Raw genomic sequence first — 21,381 nt, 5'->3', positions numbered from 1 at the left:
CAAAGTCCTGAGATTTTGCTACCTGGACTGTAGGAAATCTTTCTAAAGGTGCCCTTGCTTATCTTTTTTTCTCTTGAGCCAGCAAGGCTTCTGGAACTCTACTGGGTTTATTTGGATGGGCTCTTTGCAGAGCTGAAAATGTTTCCATTTACAGCAGTTAATCTCCTGAACAAGTATTTACTGTAGTGCATGGGTGTTGAGCATTCTCATAGTGGGCAACCCTACATCTTAGCATAGGAAAAGTCTAAGTGATGCAGGCAGGGTCTAGCTAAGTCTTGAATGCCCCAAATGGGTAATGCAAGGGGGAGGCTCAAGCAGGAGCTGGAGAGGTTTCAAAAAAGCTTGAGGGCACTCTGGGCTGAGATGCTAGAATGCCTCACGGAAACCAGTTCTGACCCAGTATCGCTGGGAGGGAGGCACAAAATGGTGCTGTTCTCTTGGTGCTTGAAAAATAATAGGTTGGTGCAAAATTAAAGGCAGTTTTGGCCATTAATTTTTATGCAATTAATTTTGCACCAACCAAATAGATTTATCTGAAAGGAAGTTTGCCCAGTGCAATTAAATTCCATTTCAGATTCTGCTGTGGCACTCTGTGGGTACTTGTGAATTACAGAGTAGGCAGAAGGATAGTTACCGTAGATTTGCTTAAGCAGTGACTGCTTGGTGGACTTTGTGCCTGAGATGCCCTTTAATGGACTCTTGGGGGCCTTGCTTACTGCAGTGGTTTTGGGGAGTGTTACTTCCAGTTCCTTCCTCCAAACCTGGAGGAGCAACGCTGTGCATTCTCGCCTCCATCTGTCCATGTCTCCAGCTCCAAGCTGCTTCATATGCTGAAGGTGGGACAGGTGCTTCCTGAGCTGGTAGCTAATGGGGTCAGAGGAGAAGAGAGGCTTTAAGATCACAGTACTGAGAAAACCAAATTTCTTCAAGGTTCTTAGAAGCTAGAGAAATAGTATTTGCTGAATTCCTGGTAGGTCCATTCAAGCTCCCATTTTTAATTTCAGCGGCAGCATGCTGAATGTGGAATTATTTTTCCATCATCAAACACTTCCTGAACTAGGATTCAATCATGATTCCTTGCCTTTAAGGAGCTCACAGACTAGTGGGACAGGCTGCTGTGTGAAGAGTACATGTGGTATGAGAGTACTGTGTAACAGCAGGGAGCTGGTTGTGCAAACAGATATAGGACTGACTCTGATGATTTGGTAAGGTTTCATAAGGTTAATATTTGTGTTGGATTTTAAAAGATGAATAGGAGCTTACCAGGCAGTGAAGGGCATTCTATGCAGCAGAACTGGCATCAGCAGAGTTATGGGCATTTGTGCCAGAAAGTAATGCAGTGTGGTGGAAGCACTGTGCATTTTGTGAGGAAAGGGGGCTTTAGAGTGGTAAAAGTAGGAGCTGCGTCTTACTAAGATATGTCTGTTGGAGGTGGGTTTGGAGTGGGTTAGGGATGGGGATTATGGCTATATTTACATCTAGGGTTTATTTGATGCTTTCTATCCCACATGCATTTTCAAACTTAGCACAACAACTATTTTGAGGCCTCCAAAGGAAAGCTGCAGCAATGTTAATTATCTGTATCTGTCTTTATTCCCAGTGAGCCTATAGGTAGCTGCAGAGAGCAACAGGCTTTATGTTTGATTTTACAGTGATCCCATTTGGGCTGCACCAAATGGGAAGTAATCTTTTTCCTAAGTCTGCTAACAGCTCTTTGCAGTGCGTGGTGCAGCCCCTCCCTCCTTCCCCAAAGGCTGATTTTAGTCAGCCTACATGACTCTCTTTTCCTAGTAGAGTAATACCTGGCATCCCTCTACTAGAATACGTACCACATTTCCAAAAAGCCAAGTCTAGAGAAAAGTATGCACTACCACTCTATAATTCAGTTTTTCCTGTTTGAAATGCTGTCTTCTGTACCTTCTGCTCTTGTGGGCACAGAACTTGTGGGGAAGCGCAGGCAGTGTGGCTGAAGCTGCTAGTCAGCCCTCGGTGCCTAGCAGCAGCTTTCCTGCTCAGCTTGTCCAGTATCCTGTTTCAGTCTTTAAAATAGTAATTCTTACTTGGTTATTAAATTGGCAATTTTAAGATCAAGTTTCATTTTCTCAGGACCCCAGGTTCATTCTGCCCAGTCCTTCCCTCCCTGTTTTCCAGCGTCTTTTCTCCATCCTCCACTTGTCCCCCATAACCACAGCCTGCACTGAGCACTTACATGTCCAGCTCTGAGCCCTGCCCCAGCCCTCACTGCTTAGGTTTGCTATCATGTATACTGCTTCAGGACAGCACTTGGGCTCCTGTATTTACAATAGAAAATGTAGTTAAAATATAATAGAATCAATAAAAGTATTTTTACTGTCACCAGAGTTGGCTTTCTGCAATGTGCAACAATCCCAGAAGTCCTTTGGGCCTCAGAATTGCACGATGGCACATCCAGAGGGGGCCTGCGTAGTTGCCTACCCAGGTGGGCATGTTAGACTATAAGCCCACTGTTCTTGGGGGAATGACTGAAGTCTCATTTGCTACTCTGGTCACTTACTGACAGGATCTGTCAGCTTCTGACTCTTCAAAGGAGGCAAAAAACACAGTCGAAGAGGGAGACATTTCAGGTAGGAGCAGCTGTGAGTCTGGCATGGTAATCCCTGATGGGTTGTTTAGATCCTAGATTTCAGCCAAAATACTTAAAAAGTTCCTCTGGATGGTAGCCAGTGCATGTCCCAGCATTAACTCCCCAACAAGGGGGTGCAATGACCATTTCCACCTGCGTCTTTAGAGGCCAACTGTCTTGGCTCAAAGCCAGCCCGGGCGCTTGCTAGCTCTGTAATGTTGGTGAGTTAATGAACCTCTCTGTGTTTTAGTTTCCTCATCTGTGGAATGGGGATAAGAACAGTACCTACACCTTGTAAGGTTATTGGTAATGATTACATTAGTTAATCCAGGTAAAACTAGTTTGAACAGTGTCTGGCACAAGTGTCCAATACTAACTACTAGTATGTTAACAATGGGAGAAATATCACCCTTCTCTTGGTTACCCTGATGTGTGTGACACCACTGAGGCAGACTTCTCCAGCCTATTCTCAGGCAAAGAGCATGGGACCCACCTCCACCTCCATTAGTTTGACCACAGCAAAAACTAACTAAATAATGTAAGGGCAAGGCCCTTGGATTTGAGTCATCCAGAGGTCCAACTGCTGGATCTGCACCACAAGGACAAGTCAGTTTTTCTTCTCTTGTCTGAAAAATGGGGATACCGCTCCCTGTCCTGATAGCGTCCTAGTGTGGCTGGGAGATCACATGGGATCAGGCATGAGAGGACTTTGTCAATGGCCAAGGGCTGAAACAGACATGAGGGAGAACACATTGCAAACTCTGCAAGCACAAAGATCACCCAGCTCTGGGTTAGGCAGTCTCTGGTATGATACTCGGAGGCCTCTCTGTGGACCTCCAAGGAATCTATCTTGTTCTCTCCCTGCCAGTGTTAAGGAGAGAATGTTTTCCTTTTTCCCCTGACAGGAACCTCCATATCTGGCACACCTGTGCCCGCATCATTTGCTTGCCTTGTCTCCCCATTGGTCATCCTCTCCCCAGTGATGGTGGCAATGTAACTTCCACCTATCTCTTTTCTTGAGACAGGGTCTCACTCTGTTGCTTAGGCTGGAGTGCTGTGGCATGATGATGGCTTACTGTGACCTCTATCTCCCAGTCTCAAGCGATCCTCCTGCCTCAGACTCACAAATAGCTAGGACTACAGGCACGTACCACCATGCCTGGGTAATTTTTGTATTTTTCATAGAGACAGGGTTTTGCCATGTGTCTCAGGATGGTCTCATACTCCTGGGTTCAAGTGATTCTCCCACCTAGGCCTCCCAAAGTGCTGGGGTTACAAGTGTAAGCCACCACACTCAGCCAACTCCTACCTATTGGCAATGGGTCCAGCTCCTCTCTGGACACTCATCACTGTAAGGCCTAATTTAGATTTAGGCTCTAGTGAGGCTTTCGGAATGAAAGACATTATGAGATGTTAACATTTGTAGCAAGACTTATCCAGTCCTTCCATGATCACCCCCTGGAGGCATTTGTCTCTACTATTTTGGGACACTGTTTCAGGGTTTAGGAAAGCCTTCACTCCTACTCCCAGTCTCTACTCCAAATTTTGAGCTTGGAAGATGCTCAGACAGGTTTATGTAATAAAGTTTAGTCACTCAGTCCATCATAGCCAGACCCTGGTTTAGGTGTCTGGAGTATGACTAGGTCCTGGGTAGTAAAGACATAAGAATAAAAATAAAATAGCTCCTACGTGTCGTAATTTAGAATTAATGAAATGTGCATTATCTCATTCCTGCAACCTGTCGTATAAACAGGACATGTACAACAATTATTAAATCCTGTTTTACAGATAAAGCAGCAGAGGCTCAGGGAGGCCATGTGATTTGCCCAAAATCACATCATCTGTTAGAGCTTACCTGAACCTCACATATCATGGTTATAAACCCAAGGCTTTTTCCTTTACGCCATGCTGTCCTGAGCACTTTCCTGTCTTTCTAGGTAAAAACATCTTCCAAATGGTTTACACAATGTAAATTACTAGGCTCTTTTGTGAATTTCATGGGTAGGCTCCATAAAATTGGCCTTACCCTGCCACCACATGGAACTCACTGGGAAAACATCAGACCACGGATGCCATGTTGAGAATACCAACAACCAAAGAACCAAAGACGCGGCAGCACCCCATTTTCTTACCTTCGCCAGGCGCGCTGGATAACTGCTGCTGCCTTGTTCTTTTTGCGAAACAGCTCTTTCCTCCTCCGTTCTCTCTGAATTATCTGCAGTCGGAGTTCTACAGGGAGAAGGTCAATATTCACACTCTGCCCAGAGAGAGGACCAGGTGCTGAATCAGTCTCCTTAGATTCCTGAAAGTCCTCAGACTGAGTGGATGTCCCCAGCCTCTGGGCTCCTGACCTCAACTCCTCTGTGCTCTGTGGCAGATCTGAATAGAGCCCTCCTCCGAGCTTGGCTTGTGTCACTTTGTTTCTTGGTGTACGATGGTGGGGAGGATTCTGCCCAGCATGGACCACCTCCCCCCGGGCACTGCCAGGCCGGCTAGAACCAGCCGGGGAGCACCTTCCTCCTTTGAGCTCCTGAGTGCGCCTTTTCTGGGGGGCACATTTGGCCTTGGGTGATGTGTCATGCCGCCTGCTGGGCTTCCAGTGGCCACCATGCAGTGGAAGGCTTGCAGTTGCTCGCCTGGAGTCCTCTCCTTTCTCATCAGGCCCAGCCACCCTGATACAGGAGGGCTGCTTCAAGAAGCCTTTCCCCTTTGTACACCGCTGATCGCCAGCTGTCTCACCTCTGGACTTCTCAACAGAGGGAACTCCTGGATGCCTGTTTCCATCATTGCCTTCTTTGGGTCTGAAGTGGACACAGGCAGATTGGCCTTTAGAATGTTCTCTGGCTGTTTCTTGGGGAAACAAAGAAAAAATATTGTGTAAAACTTGCATAGTAAAACAATTTTGCTAATATGTTCATATAAAATATTCAGACTTAGCCTATATCATCACCATAATAGTAGCAGTTACACCAGGAAAAAAACTGTTTAACTTCCATTTCCAGCAATATGGAAGGTTAGATAACCTGAAGGCCTTCTCACCTTAACGAAAGTATAATGGCCATCCTTTGAAAAGCACCATCATACCTTTAAGAAAATAAAGGAACTCCGGAGGCCAAAAACAAAGAGAAAAGAGAAAATCAAAGCAGTTAAGGGTGTGAGCTGATGCAGTGACTGTCTAAGCAGGTAATAGTGGTAGAGTGGGCAACAGATGGTCTTATTAAATATCCGGCTGTGTTTTAACATCTACATAAGAACAGAAAATGAGGCCTTGCAGGAAGAAAGTTAACTGGAACAAAAACTCTACATGAAGCCACACTTTTGAAGGGATATACCTTTTGGAAATGATAATCCGTATTTTAAAATCTGCTCCCCAGCACTTGGAGATGACAAGGAATCCTGTTTCAGTCTAAGTTCTGGATGGGGTAAAGAGTCTCCCATAAGAATTTAAAACCAAAGTCGTCATCCTCACGTGGGCTTGGTATTCATTTCTCAATCCATAGGAGACATTAATATAAAAACTGGACTTAGGATAGAGATATCCCAGGATGCCTCATAAAAGCAAACACAATACTGCTTTAGTGTGCCATGCCCTTAACTCAGGCTCCACAAAGAGGTCCTCTGAAAACAACTTCACGATCCAAAATCACAAAATGCATGAGGAAACAATCTACCACAAGCAACAATGAACCCAATAGCAAGATCAGATCTCCCAAAACTTTAGCACACACAGACTGATTAAACATACAAAAGAAGTTTAAAATATGAGAAAAGGATAGAGTTGAAAAAACTACATACAACATCTAAAATGAAATATGTGCCGGGCGCAGCGGTTCATGTGTAATCCCAGCACTTTGGGAGGCTTAAGGCGAGTGGATCATGAGGTCAGCAGTTTGCGACCTGCCTGGCTTCATGTAACCGTCTTTACTAACAATACAAAACTTAGCTGGGCATGGTGGTGCATGCCTGTAATCCCAACTACTCAGGAGGCTGAGGCAGGAGAATTGCCTGAACCTGGGAGGTAGAGGTGGCAGTGAGCCAAGATCATGTCATTGCACTCCAGCCTGGGTGACAGAGTGAGACTTCGTCTCCAAAAAAAAGGGGGTGGGGGAGGATATAAGAAAATATACCTGTATCTGCTCATTTGTGCAAAAGAAATACAGGAAACATAAAGCAAAAACTAAAGAAATTGGTTACTTGCAGGGGTTGAGTGGGAAAGAGGTGGAAAGAAGGGAGAAATGGGAGCTGGATGGTAGGGATGAAGAGGCAGTGACCCTTCTCTAATGACACCTTTTTGTATAGCTCTGACTCTTAGAGCCACTATAATGTTTCACATATATGCCCCCCCAAAAAGCTAAAACTACAAGATACCACTACACACCTATTAGAATGGCAAAAATCTAAAACTGTGATGAAACCAAATGCTGGTGGGGAGGTGGAACAATAGGAACTTTCATTCATTGCTAGTAGGAATGCAAAATGGTACATCCACTTTGAAGACAGTTGGGCAGTTTCTTACAAAACTAAACATATTCTGACCTAAGATCCAGCAATCATACTCCTTTATATTTACTCAAATGAGTTGAAAACTTATGTCCCTACAAGTTGCACACAGATGTTATATTAGCTTTATTCATAACAGCCAAAACATGGAAGCAACCAAGATGTTTCTTCAGTAGGTGAATGGATAAACTGGGTAACATGCAGTTTCTGCCTTCTCTGTCAAGAGTACTGCTCTGAGAACAATATATATAAGGAAGATAATCTAACTGGAGAACAAAAGGCCATAAAGAAGAGAATGGAGATGGCCAACAGCCACCACCAATTGCCAGATATATGAAGGAGGCCATCTTGGTACATCTTGTGCAAATTCTATCAACTCATGAGTGAGCCCAGGTAATCAAGCAGAGGAACTGCCCAGCTAGCCCATGGGACTGTGAGGAATAAACTTCTGTTGTTTAAGCCAGTTATATTTACATCTATAAAAGAGAGGTGCTGTCTTGTAATAGAAAATCCATGGTATTGACTTTGAACTGGTTGGCGAGCAGAAGCTGGGAAGGCAATGAAGAGACTGCTGGTGAAGGCTGGAAGAGCAGGGAAGAAACTGCTGTTGGAATCTAGCGAGAAGCGAAACTTGTTAATCAGTGGCAGAATTAAGTGGCAAAATTGTTACCTGTAGTAACTTAGAAGATAGAAAATATACCCAATGAAGCTGTAGATACAGCTCAGGAGGTTTCCAGATGGAATGCAGAACAAGATATCAACTGCTCTTTAAAATTATATGACAAAGTATGGAGAGAAAATCAAATAAAATGGGGAAAAAAACAGCTCAGTTTGTAAGCAAAGTTCAGAGATAATGTAAAGATCCTAGGATGTGCTGGGTTAGAAAATAAAACTTTAACATTTTTATTCTTTCCTGCCAGCAAAAGAGTCTCATAGTAAGATATGGCCTCAGCATAAAGATCCAATCAGGCTAGGCACAGTGGCTAACGCTTATAATCCCAGCACTTTGGGAGGCTAAGGATGGTGGATTACTTGAGCCCAAGATTTTGAGACCAGCCTGGGCAACATGATGAAACCTCATCTCTATAAAAAAGAAATGTAAAAAAAAAGTAGTCGGGCATGGTAGAACATGCCTATAGTCCCAGCTACCCAGGAGGCTGAGGTGGGGGGCTCAATTGAGCCTGGGAGGAGGAGGTTGCAGTGAGCCATGAATGAACCATTACATTCCAGCCTAGGTGACAGAGCGAGACCCTGTCTCAAAAAGAAAAAAAAAAGTATGGTTGTATAACCCTTTATTAAGACTCAAAAGTATTTAAGGTGGTACATAATATAATAGGCCCTCTCAGCTTGACAAAACAGTTTCTAAGAATGGCAAGGGCATTTTCCCACAGAAGTCTGAGCCACTCAAAATAGAGAAAAGTTTGTTTGAAAAATAATGGATGTGGGCCCGGTGCAGTGGCTCATGCCTGTAATCCCAGCACTTCTGAAGGCCGAGGCAGGTGGATCACAAGGTCAAGAGATCGAGACCGTCCTGGCCAACATAGTGAAACCCCGTCCCTACTAAAAATACAAAAATTAGCTGGGCATGGTGGCATGCGCCTGTAGTCCCAGCTACTTGGGAGGCTGAGGCAGGAGAATTGCCTTAAACCTAGGAGGCGGAAGTTGCAGTGAGCTGAGATCATGCCACTGCACTCCAAACCTGGTGCCTGGCAACAGAGCAAGACTCTGTCTCAAAAAAAAAAAAAAAAAAAAAAAGAATGGATGTGGCTTTTGAAACATGGAATGAATCCAGTCAGATTCACAAGAAACCCATGAAGCTTTTGAGATAATCATGTCATTGAGAGTACCACAGGCTTGAACTGGTGACACAGTTCAAAACAAAAAGAAGCCTCTGGGGCCCCAATATCCTATAGTCAGGAAATAGGCTGCAAAAGCTACTCAGCTGCAAACACGGGCATTTCTTAGGAAAAGGAAGGAATTCTCAGAGAGCAGAGCCAAAAATTCAGGTAGCAGAGCCAAAGCCATGGAGAACAATGGAATAGGAAGCCACCAGGAATAAAATGAGACCCTAATCAAGGAATATTTACCTCAGAATAGGGGCCCCGGTAAAATGTGACCAGCTGGCTTTCAGAATTGCTATGGACTAGTGGCTGCCATGCACCTCCTAGTCCACTTCGTTTTGTCTCCTGTGGTTATTCTGTTCCTGTCTCACCACTTGTTTGTTGGGTGTGGGGGGTTGATAATCTATCTTTTGGCTGAATGGTCTCTGAATCAGAAAACAGACCCACCTGGTAAACCTGAACCACATCTGGTTCATGTCTTAAAATCCTAGACTTCAAGTGTGATGTGACAATCAGGATGAGATTTTGGGGGCACTGAGATAGAGATGTATTAGTAAATTCTCACACTGCTATAAAGAACTACCAGAGACTGAGTAATTTATAAAGAAAAGAGGTTTAATCGACTCACAGTTCCACAGGCTTAACAGGAAGCGTGACTGGGAGGCCTCAGGAAACCTACAATCATGGCAGAAGGCAAAGGGAAAGCAAGCACTTTCTTCACATGGTGACAGGAGACAGCGTGAACAAAGGGGGAAGTGCCACTCACGTTTAAACCGTCAGATCTTGTGAGAACTCACTATCATGAGAACAGCATGGGGGAAATCCGCCCCATGATCCAATCACCTCCCACCAGGTGCAATTCAACAAGAGATATGGGTGGGGACATAGAGCCAATCCACATAAAGAGGTAAGAAGATCTTGCCTGTGGGAGTAATGTGAATAGTCTGTGACCAAATAGGAACTATGACAGATTAATAGCCCCAAATTCCTCCCATCTTAGTATGCACAATGGTGGAATCTATTTCTCCACATCATTTGGCCTGGGATGGTCTTGTAACTTGCTTTGATCAATACAATCTGTGCAAATTCTAGAGTCTATTTCTCAAGAGGTCTTGTGGCTTTTATCTTTGCTTTCTGAGAATGCCATCCTGAGATCATGATGTAAGGGAGCTAGTCTAGTCTGCTGGAGGATGAAAACCATGTAAAACAGAGTCAAGGAATCCCATCTGATAGCTAGCATCAATTGTTAGACATTCAAGTTAGTATATCTTAGACATGCAATTCAACTGACTGTCCACCTGAATGTAGACACATGAGACCAGATGAATCCTGTAAAGAAACTTCCCAACCAAAACAATCATAAAAAATAAATTGTCACTGTTCTAAGTCACTTTGTTTTTGTGTGGTTTGTTATACAGCAGTAGATAACAGAAGCAACCCTGCTCTTACAGATCTTGCAGTTTAGTGGAAAAAATGACAAGTAAATCAGTAATAACAGTAAAAAGTGATGATCTTTATAAGAGGGAAGCATAGAAGCATGGGAGCAGATAGCAGGAAACTATAGCCTCCTTTACTGGGGAGATAATGGTTGAACAGAAGAAGGAACACCATCCCTGTTATCTAAAAAGTAAGGTAGAGGGAATGGCATCTGCAAAGGCCCTAGGCTAGGAAAGAACTCAAGGAAGTTCAACATGGCTGTCACATCATGAGAGCTTAATTAAAGCTGGTTGGATGAATAAATGAATGAATATGTAGCAAAGCATCAAGGGTATGTAATCTTTAAGGATTACACTGTAAAGGAGATTATGGAATTATAGTCCAGAAATGTTTATAGTCATTTTATGTGTGTGTGTGTGTATATATGTGTGTGTGTGTGTGTGTGTATATATATATATACATATATATATATATATATATTTTTTTTTTTTTTTTTTTTTTTTTTTTTTTGAGGCAGAGTCTCACTGTCGCCCAGGCTGGACTGCAGTGACGCAATCTCGGCTCACTGCAACTTCTGCCTCTCAGGTTCAAGCAATTCTTCTGCTTCAGCCTCCTGAGTTGCATGCCTGGCTAATTTTTGTATTTTTGTAGAGATGGAGTTTCGCCATGTTGGCTAGGCTGGTCTTGAACTCCTGGTCTCAAGTGATCCTCCTGCCTTGGCCTCCCAAAGTGTTGGGATTACAGGCGTGAGTCAGCACACCTGGCCTGTAGTCATTTCATGTATACTTTTCTGTAATTGTTCTTGGCTAATGTGTGGCTTAATAATAATAGTTACTGAAGACCTATGATGAGTTATGGGCTATAACAAGAACTCTACATGAACTATTGCTATTCATAGCTACCTTGCAGTGTAGAAAGTATACCCTCACTTTTCAGCTAAGGAAGTTAAGGTTCAGAGAAACAGACTAAACTGTCCAAGCCCTGAAGTCAGTAATCATGAAGTTCCAGAGCCCCTTTCTGACAGAGTGCATAAGATCAGGGCTATTTTCATAAAAATACTAAGACACTATTTGTCTTTTTCATTGTGTTGGCATTTGCACTTAGATTTTGGGAAAGCTCCCACCATTCTCTAGCTTTTAAGAATAGCTCAGTGTGTTTAAACTGCTTTGTGCAAACAACAGGGTTCGTGCTGCACACCTTTCCTTCTGGGAGTCTGGAATTTTGGCATATGCTAGGTAGAGGGTAGCTATGTGACTGACTCCAGATAAAAATCCTGGAGTCCTAGATTCACATGAGTTTTCTTTGTCAACAAAAGGTTGTCTGACTGGTTGTTACAATTTATTGCAGAAGGAATTAAATGTGTTGTATGTGGCTCCACTGGGAGAGGGCTGTTGGAAGCTCGTGACTAATTTCCTCTGGACTTTGCTCCATACACCTTTTCCTCTGCTCAGTTCGCTTTGTGTCCCTTTGTTATAATAAACCCGAACTGGGAGTACAACAATATGCTGAGTCTCCCTAGTAAATCCTCCAACATCACCAAACCTGGGGTAGTCTTGGGGGTGGGGATTCCTGGCACAAAAGTAAACTCCAAATAGGATAAACTGCAAAACCCATGCCAAGACACATCATATTAAACTTCTGAAAGCTAAAGATAAATGTTAAAATCTTGAAAGCAGCCAGAGAAAAATGACATATTACCTAGGACCATTAGTGAGAAGTACCAGTTTGAATCACAGTGGATTTCTCATCTGCAACCATGGAAGGAAGAAGGAAATGGCACAGTATTTTTCACGTGCTAAAAGGAAAGAACTGCCAACCACGAATTCTGCATCTGGCTCATGATTCTTCAGGAATGAAATAAAAACATTCTCATACAAAGGAAAACTGAAAGAATTTTTTACTAGCAGACATACCCTTAAAGATTGGCCACAGAAAGCTCTTCATAAAGAAAGGAAATGATACACAAATCTTAGAGCATCAGGAAGAAGAAACAACAGAAGGGCAGAAATATGGGTGCAGAAAATGTCCTTTTCTTTGTGAATTTTATAAATTGTATTTCATGATTGAAAGAAAATTTATAACGCCATCCGATACCTAGGCAATGATACTTAAGAGTGGACAAGACAAACGGAAGTGAGGTTTACACATGTCACTCTCAAAAAGAAAAGAAAAAAAATCATAAATCAATCAAGATGGAATCCTAAAAACTGCTGAAGTAACCTGTAGGAAGGGGGAGAAAAAAGCGAAAGAACTGAGAACAAGAGGAAACAAGTACAAAACAAATCATAAAGTGGTGGTCCTAAGTGCTAATATAACGATTATTTTAAATGTACTTGGTTTAAACACAGCAATCATAAGAGCCCACAGTCCATAGGCTGGCAGCAGATGACAAAGGCAATACACCTACCGTTCGGCCTTCTGGAGTTTGTTCCCTGCAGATCTGAGGAAACATGCTGCTCCTTCTGAAGGGCTCTGCCTAGAGACCCTCCTGGCGACCCTCTGCTGTCTTTTGGCTCAGGCCCCTGGGTCACATTGCCAGCAGGAGGCTGCTTGCTGGGGGCCCGGCTCTGCCTGCTGGGCGCATCCTGGGTGCTGGTCAGACAGGGAAGGGCCTGGGGTCTGCAGGAATCTGGGCTCTGCCTTCCTTTTTGCTGTTCTGCCTCTTTTCGTTTGTTTTCTTCCTCTCGCTTTCTGCAAGCAAAGCCAAAGAGGAAGAGAAAAAAAATTTAAAGAGCATCACCTGCTTAAGTGTCTCTGCGTGAGATTTAAATTTTAAGAGGAGCTACTACATCACAGGAACTATTTGGAAATTCACATTTTTCAAGAGCAGTCTTTTCTCCAGATAAAATAAAAACTATGTCTTTTAAACCAGGCCTTATAACCCAAAAGATGATGGGGCTGAAAAGTTTGTAGATCAGTTTTGGTGCTGTTGAAACGTATAACAGATAACCAGGTGACTTTTCTGTACGGAACATAACACATTTCCACGGCTGTATATGTCCCAAGCTTGTGTGTGATCCTTGGAGCTACCTGTAACTCCATTTGTTTTCTCCTGTTTCAGAAAGCACACCAGAATGCTACTGAAAATGACAGTCATAGGGATAACCTTGAATCTGCTCTATTCATTTGAAAAAGCCCACTGGCAAACCTTAATGATCATATAAAAAGTCACTTGCAAACCACTTGCAAGTGATTAAAACACACCTGTGAGTTGCAATGCTGCCATTGAGAGCTCTAGCTAATGAGTCAAATCCACTCATTTTACAGATGACGCCCAGAAGGTAGGGTGATTTTCAAAAAGTCACACCTAAGTAGCTGGTGGCAAAGCTGGAACCCTTGGGTAGCAAAAGGACAGATAAGGGTTGGGCAGGAGGGGCCTATCTAAAGATGAGTAGCAGGATGAGGCAGGTGGGTCTGAGGTAGCTCAGAAAGGTAGCGTAGGCCCCTAATTCAGGACAAGGGGCTGAGTTAGGGGCAGGATTTGTTTGACCACTGCTGTTAATTTGTAGGGATTTCCAAAGGAAAGACAGGAGGAAAAACACTTAATTTCTGAGTATCTCTCTGCAGGGTACTAAGGATACAGAAATGACGACCACAGATTTCAGGTCCTTCCCTGAGGAATCTTCTACCCAGAAGGGAACAGCTAGGAAAACAAAGGCCTAATTTATAATGGAAGAAATGTTGTATTTTGTATTTATTCATTTATCTTTTTAAAGACTTTAAAGACTTTAAAGACAGGGTCTTTTACTCAGGCTGGAGTACAACGTGCAGTGGCACTTTCTTAGCTCACTGCAGCTTTGAACTCCTGGCTCAAGTGATCCTCCCACCTCAGCCTTCCAAGTAGCATGTGCCACCATCCCCGAATAATATTTAAATTTTTTGTAGAGATTGGGCGGGGCGGGGCGGGGGGCGGTCTCGCTTTGTGGCCCAGGCTGGTTTTGAACTCCCGGCCTCAAGCCATCCCCCAGCTTTGGGCTCCCAAAGGGTTAGGATTAGAGGTGTGAGCCACTGCACCCAGCTGAAAAAGGACTTTAGGTCTGTGTTCCTCACACTTTATTGGGCTGAATCACCTGGTGTCTTGGTAATTATGGATTCTGACTTAGAAAATCTGGGGAGGACTCAAGATTCTGCATTTCTAACAGACACCCAGGTGATCCAGGTGTTAGTCTTCTGGCCATACCTTGAGTAGCCAGGCTTAAGAGCACAGGAAAGTCTAATATGGACTGTTAACTATACCACTAGACGGAATGAAATGTACAATATGAAATGTGATTCTCCACAATGACACCAACTTTTTGTAAGGTCCACCTTGCTCACACATGAGCTTGCCTTCTTTATAGGCAACCTGACAAGTTGCAGGGCTAAGGTACCAGACACGGAAGCATGAGACACGGCAGAGGCCCTAAGCCTCCAAGCAGTCACAGAACCCACATTGCCATAGACCACGGCATTTGAAGCAAAGCTCATTTAGACCTCAAGGGACAGGAAAGCCCCAGCTGACAGATATCTCGGTTACACTTTCATTTAAAACCTTGTCAACTTATTAAATTCCCCTTCTGAAGATCTTTCTTCCTATATGGAGTAGCCCATGATCTGAGGTCCAAGCTTGCTTATCTAATAGTTTTCCACTGAGTCCCATTACCTAGAGCATGGCCAGATGGGTCGTGCTAACTCCTGTACAGCTCTAATATTTTTATTTGACGCTGGTTTTGTGACATCTTTGCCACCTGCTGACGGCTGAGCGTGCTGCACTGCGGTCTATAGGCCAGCTGGACAGCCTGCCATCTCGGAGCCTGAGATTCATATGAATGCGAGTAGGTGCCATTTCAGTGTGATCTCTCTGGGACAGGGCTGCTTTTCAGAAGAAGGTGGAAGCATCTGGGTAGCTGAAGTGCTGCTAATAGATTTAAAGGCCTTGCTCCAGGAAGGCAGAGGAAGTGCTGTGCTTTTTATTAGCACCGATGAGCAGGGCTGTTTTAAGAGAATGATATTGGCAACCACATGTGGGTGGTTGTCTGGGTTGGCACCTATATGGATCTCGCTGCCATTAAGGGGGACTCTGAGATGATAAATTAGACTTTGTTATTGAGCAGTCTCCTCTTTCTTTTTAGGAAACCAAAGAGCTCTCTTGTTCAGTTCCAAGAAGCCTCTCAGTAGCCAGCCCCGGAGCAAACCTTATCACTGCAGACCTTTCTGGGCCTTCAACAAAGGCAGCCACTTGACAAACAGGGGATCCAGCCTTTTAAAGGGATCAGGACATCCAGAAAGCAAGAGGGCTTTGGCTTCTGGAGATTTCTTTGGAGGGCTTTGGCTTCTGGAGATTTCCTTGGAGGGGGGATTCCTTTTCATTTTGGTAGAACTAAGTAAGGAGAATTGGGAGACAGAATGTAATCATCTGAATGTATAGTTAGCCCCTGGTCTTATAATTTTTTAATTGATTCATTTTATACTAAAAAACATCTTCCAGGTGGCACATGGCCCACGACTGTGAAGTTCTTCAGAGCAGTGGTTCTTGATGTAATAGCAGTGATCATTGGGAAAAAAAAAAGGGGGTAGGATTACAACTGGAAATTATGCATAACCTGTATCCTATTTTATCTAGATTGCTGTCTTAAAAATAAAGCAGCAGCAGCAGCAGCAACAACAAAAACACATACAATTTAGCTCCTGAGAGTTGAATGTGACCCCACGTATGTGTCTCTCTGGGAAAAAGGTCCAGAACCATTGCTTATAGTTAAAGAGTTTGAAGAAACCTCAGTTTATTGAGGGTGACGCCCTCATTTGGTAAATAACAGGCAGAGGGTAAATGACATACCCAAGGCTACATGGTAAAATACAGACAGAGCCAAGATAGAATTCAGCTGCTTTATCTCCTGGTAAAATTGATCCCAATGACAGAATTGTTTTTAAAATTTTTACCTAATCTTCTTCCATTATTTAATAAATTAATTGGGTCATATGAAGAAGCTGGAGATGCACTTCAAACTAACCATTAGCAACATTTAAAAACAAGCTTTCTTTTTAATTTTTAGAGACAGGGTGTCACTCTGTCACCTAGGCTAGAATGCAGTGGTGCCATCATTGCTCACTGTAACCTTGAAGTTTCAGGCTCAAGCGATTTCCTACCTCAGCTTCCTAAGTAGCTAGGACCATAGGCACACATTACCAAGCCCAGCTAATTAAAAAAAAAAAAAATTGTAGAGACAAGGTCTCCCAAAGTTGCCCAGGCTTGTCTTCAACTCCTGGCCTCAAGTGATCCTCCCACCTCAGCCTCTCAAAGGGCTGAGATTACAGGTGTGAGTCACTGCACTCAGCCAAACTAGCTTTCAACATAGTGTTTAGTCCTTAACTCTTAGATTCAATAATCATCCTGGAATTTAAATGTTTTTTCTTAAGTTACTATGAAATGTCAAAGATCTTTACTCTTTAAGGCGAGCTATGTTATAAAGATCTATTTTACTTGTAAAGTTTAGAAAAAAATATCAGAAAAAGAACCAATATTATTCTAGTTGATATGAAAAATTTAAAAAAGTTATATGACACAGCAAGCAACACTTCAGCAGGAAATTTATTAACATGGCAGAATATTAGTGGATAAAATAGTCCCACCTTTCTCCTTTTTTCCTACTCTGTGAAGAGAAATTGGCTAGACAATAGCTTCTAATGGGCTGCCAATTTAGTCAGTTTGGACTGTCTTTTTTAGAGCAATTTTTGCAGCTCTTCAGATGCTCACAGATAAAAAAGTGAGAAAGTCGACTGGAGATCAAATCTTCTGACAACATCTGTTTCAGATCCTGTGCTCCACAGGGTGAAGAGGGGTCTCTAGATATGGGCTGATGGGACTAGGGCTGTCTACCCAGGGAAGAAAAAATTTACAGGACACAATGCTGCTTCACATGGCTGGAGGGCTATTATGGGGCGGAGATATTCCCCTAGAAACCCCTCAAACTAAATCTAACACCCACAGATAGCAATTTTTACAAATTACGAGCCTGCAGGAAAATTTAGCAAGGAAAGGGCTAAAAAGAAGTTGAGTGATCAAAAGATGGCTTGATGTACAGAGAGCTGATCAAAGCAGTAACTTTAATGACTTGAATGTACCATGGCTTCAGCATCTCAGGACTGGATGTATCTGTTTGCGCAATACGGCACTCGACTCTGACCCTGCACAGTTGGAGTTATGGAAGTTGATATTTTTTCTACCCCACTATGTGGCTTTAAGTACTGCGAACTACAAGAGAGTTGTATTTGCTCACTTTTGACACGAAGAAATTAATTCTATCAGACAATGCAGAAATAGGCAGGCTCTTTCCCATCTCATAAATATTCAGGTTTTCATTGTCATGAATACAAGACCTAGTGAGATCTAAGAGATGTGATTAAAATGCTTCTACAGAAAAGAGAAGCCTTGTTAGTGTGTCCTGTTGTACTGATTTAACCTGGCTTTGACTTAATGCTGCCATTCTAGTTCATAGTCCCGGTGTAGGGTAGGGACCAATCAATATTTGTAACTTTCTCAAGGATTTAGGAGAACACTGGTGTGCTCTGTTCTGCTAGTTTTGAGAGTAATAGGAAGTGTTACTGAATTACATTATAGAACTGATAATGGTAGCTTGGCACCACTCTCTTAACAACGAATGGAATCAACAGTGGCATAACTGAATGAGCCAGATGGTTATTCAATCAGATGGTTGCCAGCATCAGGGGACAGCTTCTAGCATGGGCTTGGCTGGTGAGAGGATTTCCTTGAACCAAGTAATGGTAGGTAGCTTGGCCTTGAGACTGATTCATGAATCATCTCTCTTCCTTACTAGCTGTGTGACTTCAGGCAGGCTAATTTTTGTGTGCCCATCTCTGCATCTATGAAATGAGATTAAGGACAGGTGCCATGTCTACTTTTTAATATTTATCTATATTTGTAATATCTAAAATCCACATTATTCAATGGGGCTTCCATTTCTTATGAGCATGTTTTTGGTTCCTAGAGACAAATTAACATCAACTATTTGGCTAAGCTTCCTTATATCTTCTAAGCAAGAAACAGGGTATTTTCCTGCAGTGGATCTTCCCAATACTCTCTGAATTTGGCAGGGATAAGACTTGTAAACAGTTTGAGTCTACAAAATTTACAGAATCATGATTTCATGTTTAAGTACAGACAGCGGTGCGCCCCTTTGCTCTAGTCTTTCTTTTTAAAATCAGAACACAGACTGTCATAAATCTGTCAAATGACAATTTGCTCATGACCAATATTTGGGGGGTTGGAAAACCAAATGAATAAATATATACGAGTGTCAGAGAGTGTTGTGAGAATAAGTGGTACATACTGTGTTTGCTGCCTTGAGTAAGGCAAACAAGTTAAAGTTGTACGCTTACAGGGAGTCACAGTATAAGAACTGAAAGAGACCTAAGAGAATATTTGGTCCAACCCTTCCATTTGACAGATGGGAAAACTAAGGCCTACAGTGTTCAACAGCTTACATAAGATCTTAGACCCACTGTAGGGGAATTTACTAACATTGGTTTATTGAATGCTTACTATATACCAAACACTCTCAGACACTGGAGATGTGGAGGTACGTAACACACAGTCCCTGTTCTCAAGAAACTGACAGTCGAGTTGGGGAACCAGACCCTACACTCCTGCCAACAGTGAGTTCTAGATGTGATGAGTGCTAAAGGAGAGGTAACCACACAGAACTATGGGAGGATGTGGAGGCAGTCACTAATTAAACCCAGGGGGAGAAAAAAGGCTACGTATGAAGAATGAGAGGTGTAAACTGAGAGGTTATTTCAGGCAGAGGGACAAGCATGCATGAGCAGAGACTCAGAAGAGATCTCAGAAAACAGCTCCTCACATAAGTTTTGTTTGTTTGTTTTCTTTTGAGACAGGGTCTCTCTCTGTCTTCCAGGCTGGAGTGTAATAGTGTGATCATAGCTCACTGCAGCCTCAACCTCCCTGGCTCAAGTGATCCTCTCACCTCCCTAGTAGCTGGGACTACAGGCATAAGCCACCACAGCTGCCTAGTTTTTAAATTTTTTTGTAGAGATAGGGTCTCACTATGTGTTGAACTCCTGGGTTGGTCTCAAACTCGTGGGCTCCAGCGATCCTCTTGCTTTGGCCTCCCAAAGTGCTGCAATTATAGGCATCTCCTCATGATTTAAAAAATTCTTTATATACTATCCTGGAGAGATGAAAATTCCACTTCTGTTGGATCATTTCCAGTGAGAGGAAAATACTACCTCATGAGACAAAAAAGATTTAGCTCTAACCTTTTCAGCTGGTGTTGCATGGTGTCTAGGGGTTTGTCAGATTCTATCTCTTCATTGTCGCTGAATAACAGGCATAGAAATATTTGATCTTTAACTCCCTCTCAAGGGAATAAGAAAATGTTGTGCGCTGTAGGACCGTTGACTTACAGAATGTTAGAGCTGGGAGGGATGTCAGAGATCATTTAGTCCAGTGGTTTTTGTCTTTCTGTGTGTGACTCATGGATCCCCTTTGGAGAATGTGATTAAAAAAAATCAATAGATCCTTTCCCCCAAAATGCATATGTGCTACTGACACACAAAATGCTGTGTACAATTTCAGGGTATTCATGGATCCCTGAAGCCCATCTTGAATTAAGAAACCTTCTTTCCATTTTACTGATGAAAATCTGAGGCTCAGAGAAGTGCAATGGCATGAAATAGAAGTATGGAAGTAATTCCCTATCGGCCAGATGACTTTGTGAGCAGATGAGCCAGACACACAGGCCAACCATTAATAATCTGGTGATGTTCAGGGGAGCGTCGACTAACTACCAAGTGAAAAGGAGACCTGCAGTAGCAATGGAAGTGTTATGAGCATTTTAAAAAAATATGAAAGTTCATTTACGAAAAAGGATTTAGATTTTTCTCTTTGGCTTCCAGGGGTAGCTTTAAGACCAAAGGGTAGAAAAGAGCTTTTGCTAGACAGAGCCCTCCACTAATGGAATATGCTGTCTTGAGAGGTACAGGATTTCTTGTCACTTGACTTTTTCGAGACACAGAACAACCTCTTGCAGAGGGGACTTAAGCATCACAAGAGTTTGAACTGGGTGACCAAAACTGGACATGATGATGTAACTCTAAGAAACATACTCAATCACATATACTAGCCACGAAGGAGCTCATGTCTCCCAGATAGCATGGTAAGTGAAGAAAGTTCAGGATGGCTAAGACTTCAAGTGGGAGGCTGGTGGTAGTGGAGAGAAATGGGACTTGGAAATTTAAGTGGAAGTGAAATGTTGAAGGATCTTCCAGAGCACCATGGCTGGTATTAAGAACAAGAGGGTTGGGCATGGTGGCTCACACCTGCAATCCCAGTGCTTTGGGAGGCCGAGGTGGGTGGACTGAGTATAGGAGTTTGAGACCAGCCTAGCCAACATGGTAAAACCCTGTCTCTACTAAAATTACAAAAGTTAGCCAATCGTGGTGGCACATGCCTGTGATTCCAGCTACTTGGGAGGCTGAGGCAGGAGAATGGCTCAAACCCGGGAGGTGAAGATTGCAGTGAGCCGAGACCAAGACACTGCATTCTAGCTTGGGCGACAGAGCGAGACTCCGTCTCAAAAAAAGAAAAAAAAAAAAAGAATGAGGGCCTGTGTATAGCGATGGTGGCACAGAAGAATGAAAGCAAAAGGATATCAAAGGAGGAATGCACACAATCAATGGTAGCAGCACTAGCGAGCACATAAAAAGGCCAGAAGAGAGACAGACTGCGGTATGAGCTGTTTCCATCTGCATGTCTGTGTGTTGCAGACTCACACACTGAGTCTGAAGTTACAGTGAAAACAGGACATGCAAATGGAAATGTCCAACGATCTAAAGTGTTGGCAAGTGACAAAAGCATAGCAGAAATGCCCAGGAGGCAACTGAAGATATGAGACTTCCAGGAGGTTAGGATGTGAGAAAGATTAGGGGGCTACCTACAGGAATGAATGAATTTAAAATTTAAGAGTAGATACATTTTCATTGGAA

The 21,381-nt window shown here is 43.0% G+C and overlaps 1 protein-coding gene across 5 annotated transcripts in view; it reads right to left on the bottom strand.

Annotated features, from left to right (window-relative positions):
• Positions 1-21,381, bottom strand: part of INVS (inversin) — a 186,922-nt gene that overhangs the window by 4,169 nt on the left and 161,372 nt on the right. For 3 of the 5 annotated variants that reach the window (XM_032240194.1, XM_032240189.1, XM_032240190.1), the window contains exons 13-15: positions 12,788-13,071; positions 4,735-5,452; positions 635-864 (exon numbers count right to left, since the gene is read on the bottom strand). In XM_032240194.1, coding sequence (XP_032096085.1) covers positions 635-864; positions 4,735-5,452; positions 12,788-13,071 — 1,232 coding nt within the window. The remainder of the gene's footprint in view (positions 1-634; positions 865-4,734; positions 5,453-12,787; positions 13,072-21,381) is intronic. The other 2 variants (XM_032240193.1, XM_032240191.1) reach the window with 1 other exon arrangement.

The sequence above is a fragment of the Sapajus apella genome, unplaced genomic scaffold (genome assembly GCF_009761245.1).
Source record: "Sapajus apella isolate SASKATOON/1434 unplaced genomic scaffold, GSC_monkey_1.0 scaffold46, whole genome shotgun sequence".
In the NCBI taxonomy this organism is placed as follows: domain Eukaryota; kingdom Metazoa; phylum Chordata; class Mammalia; order Primates; family Cebidae; genus Sapajus; species Sapajus apella.
This window is presented reverse-complemented; position numbering and strand designations above follow the sequence as displayed.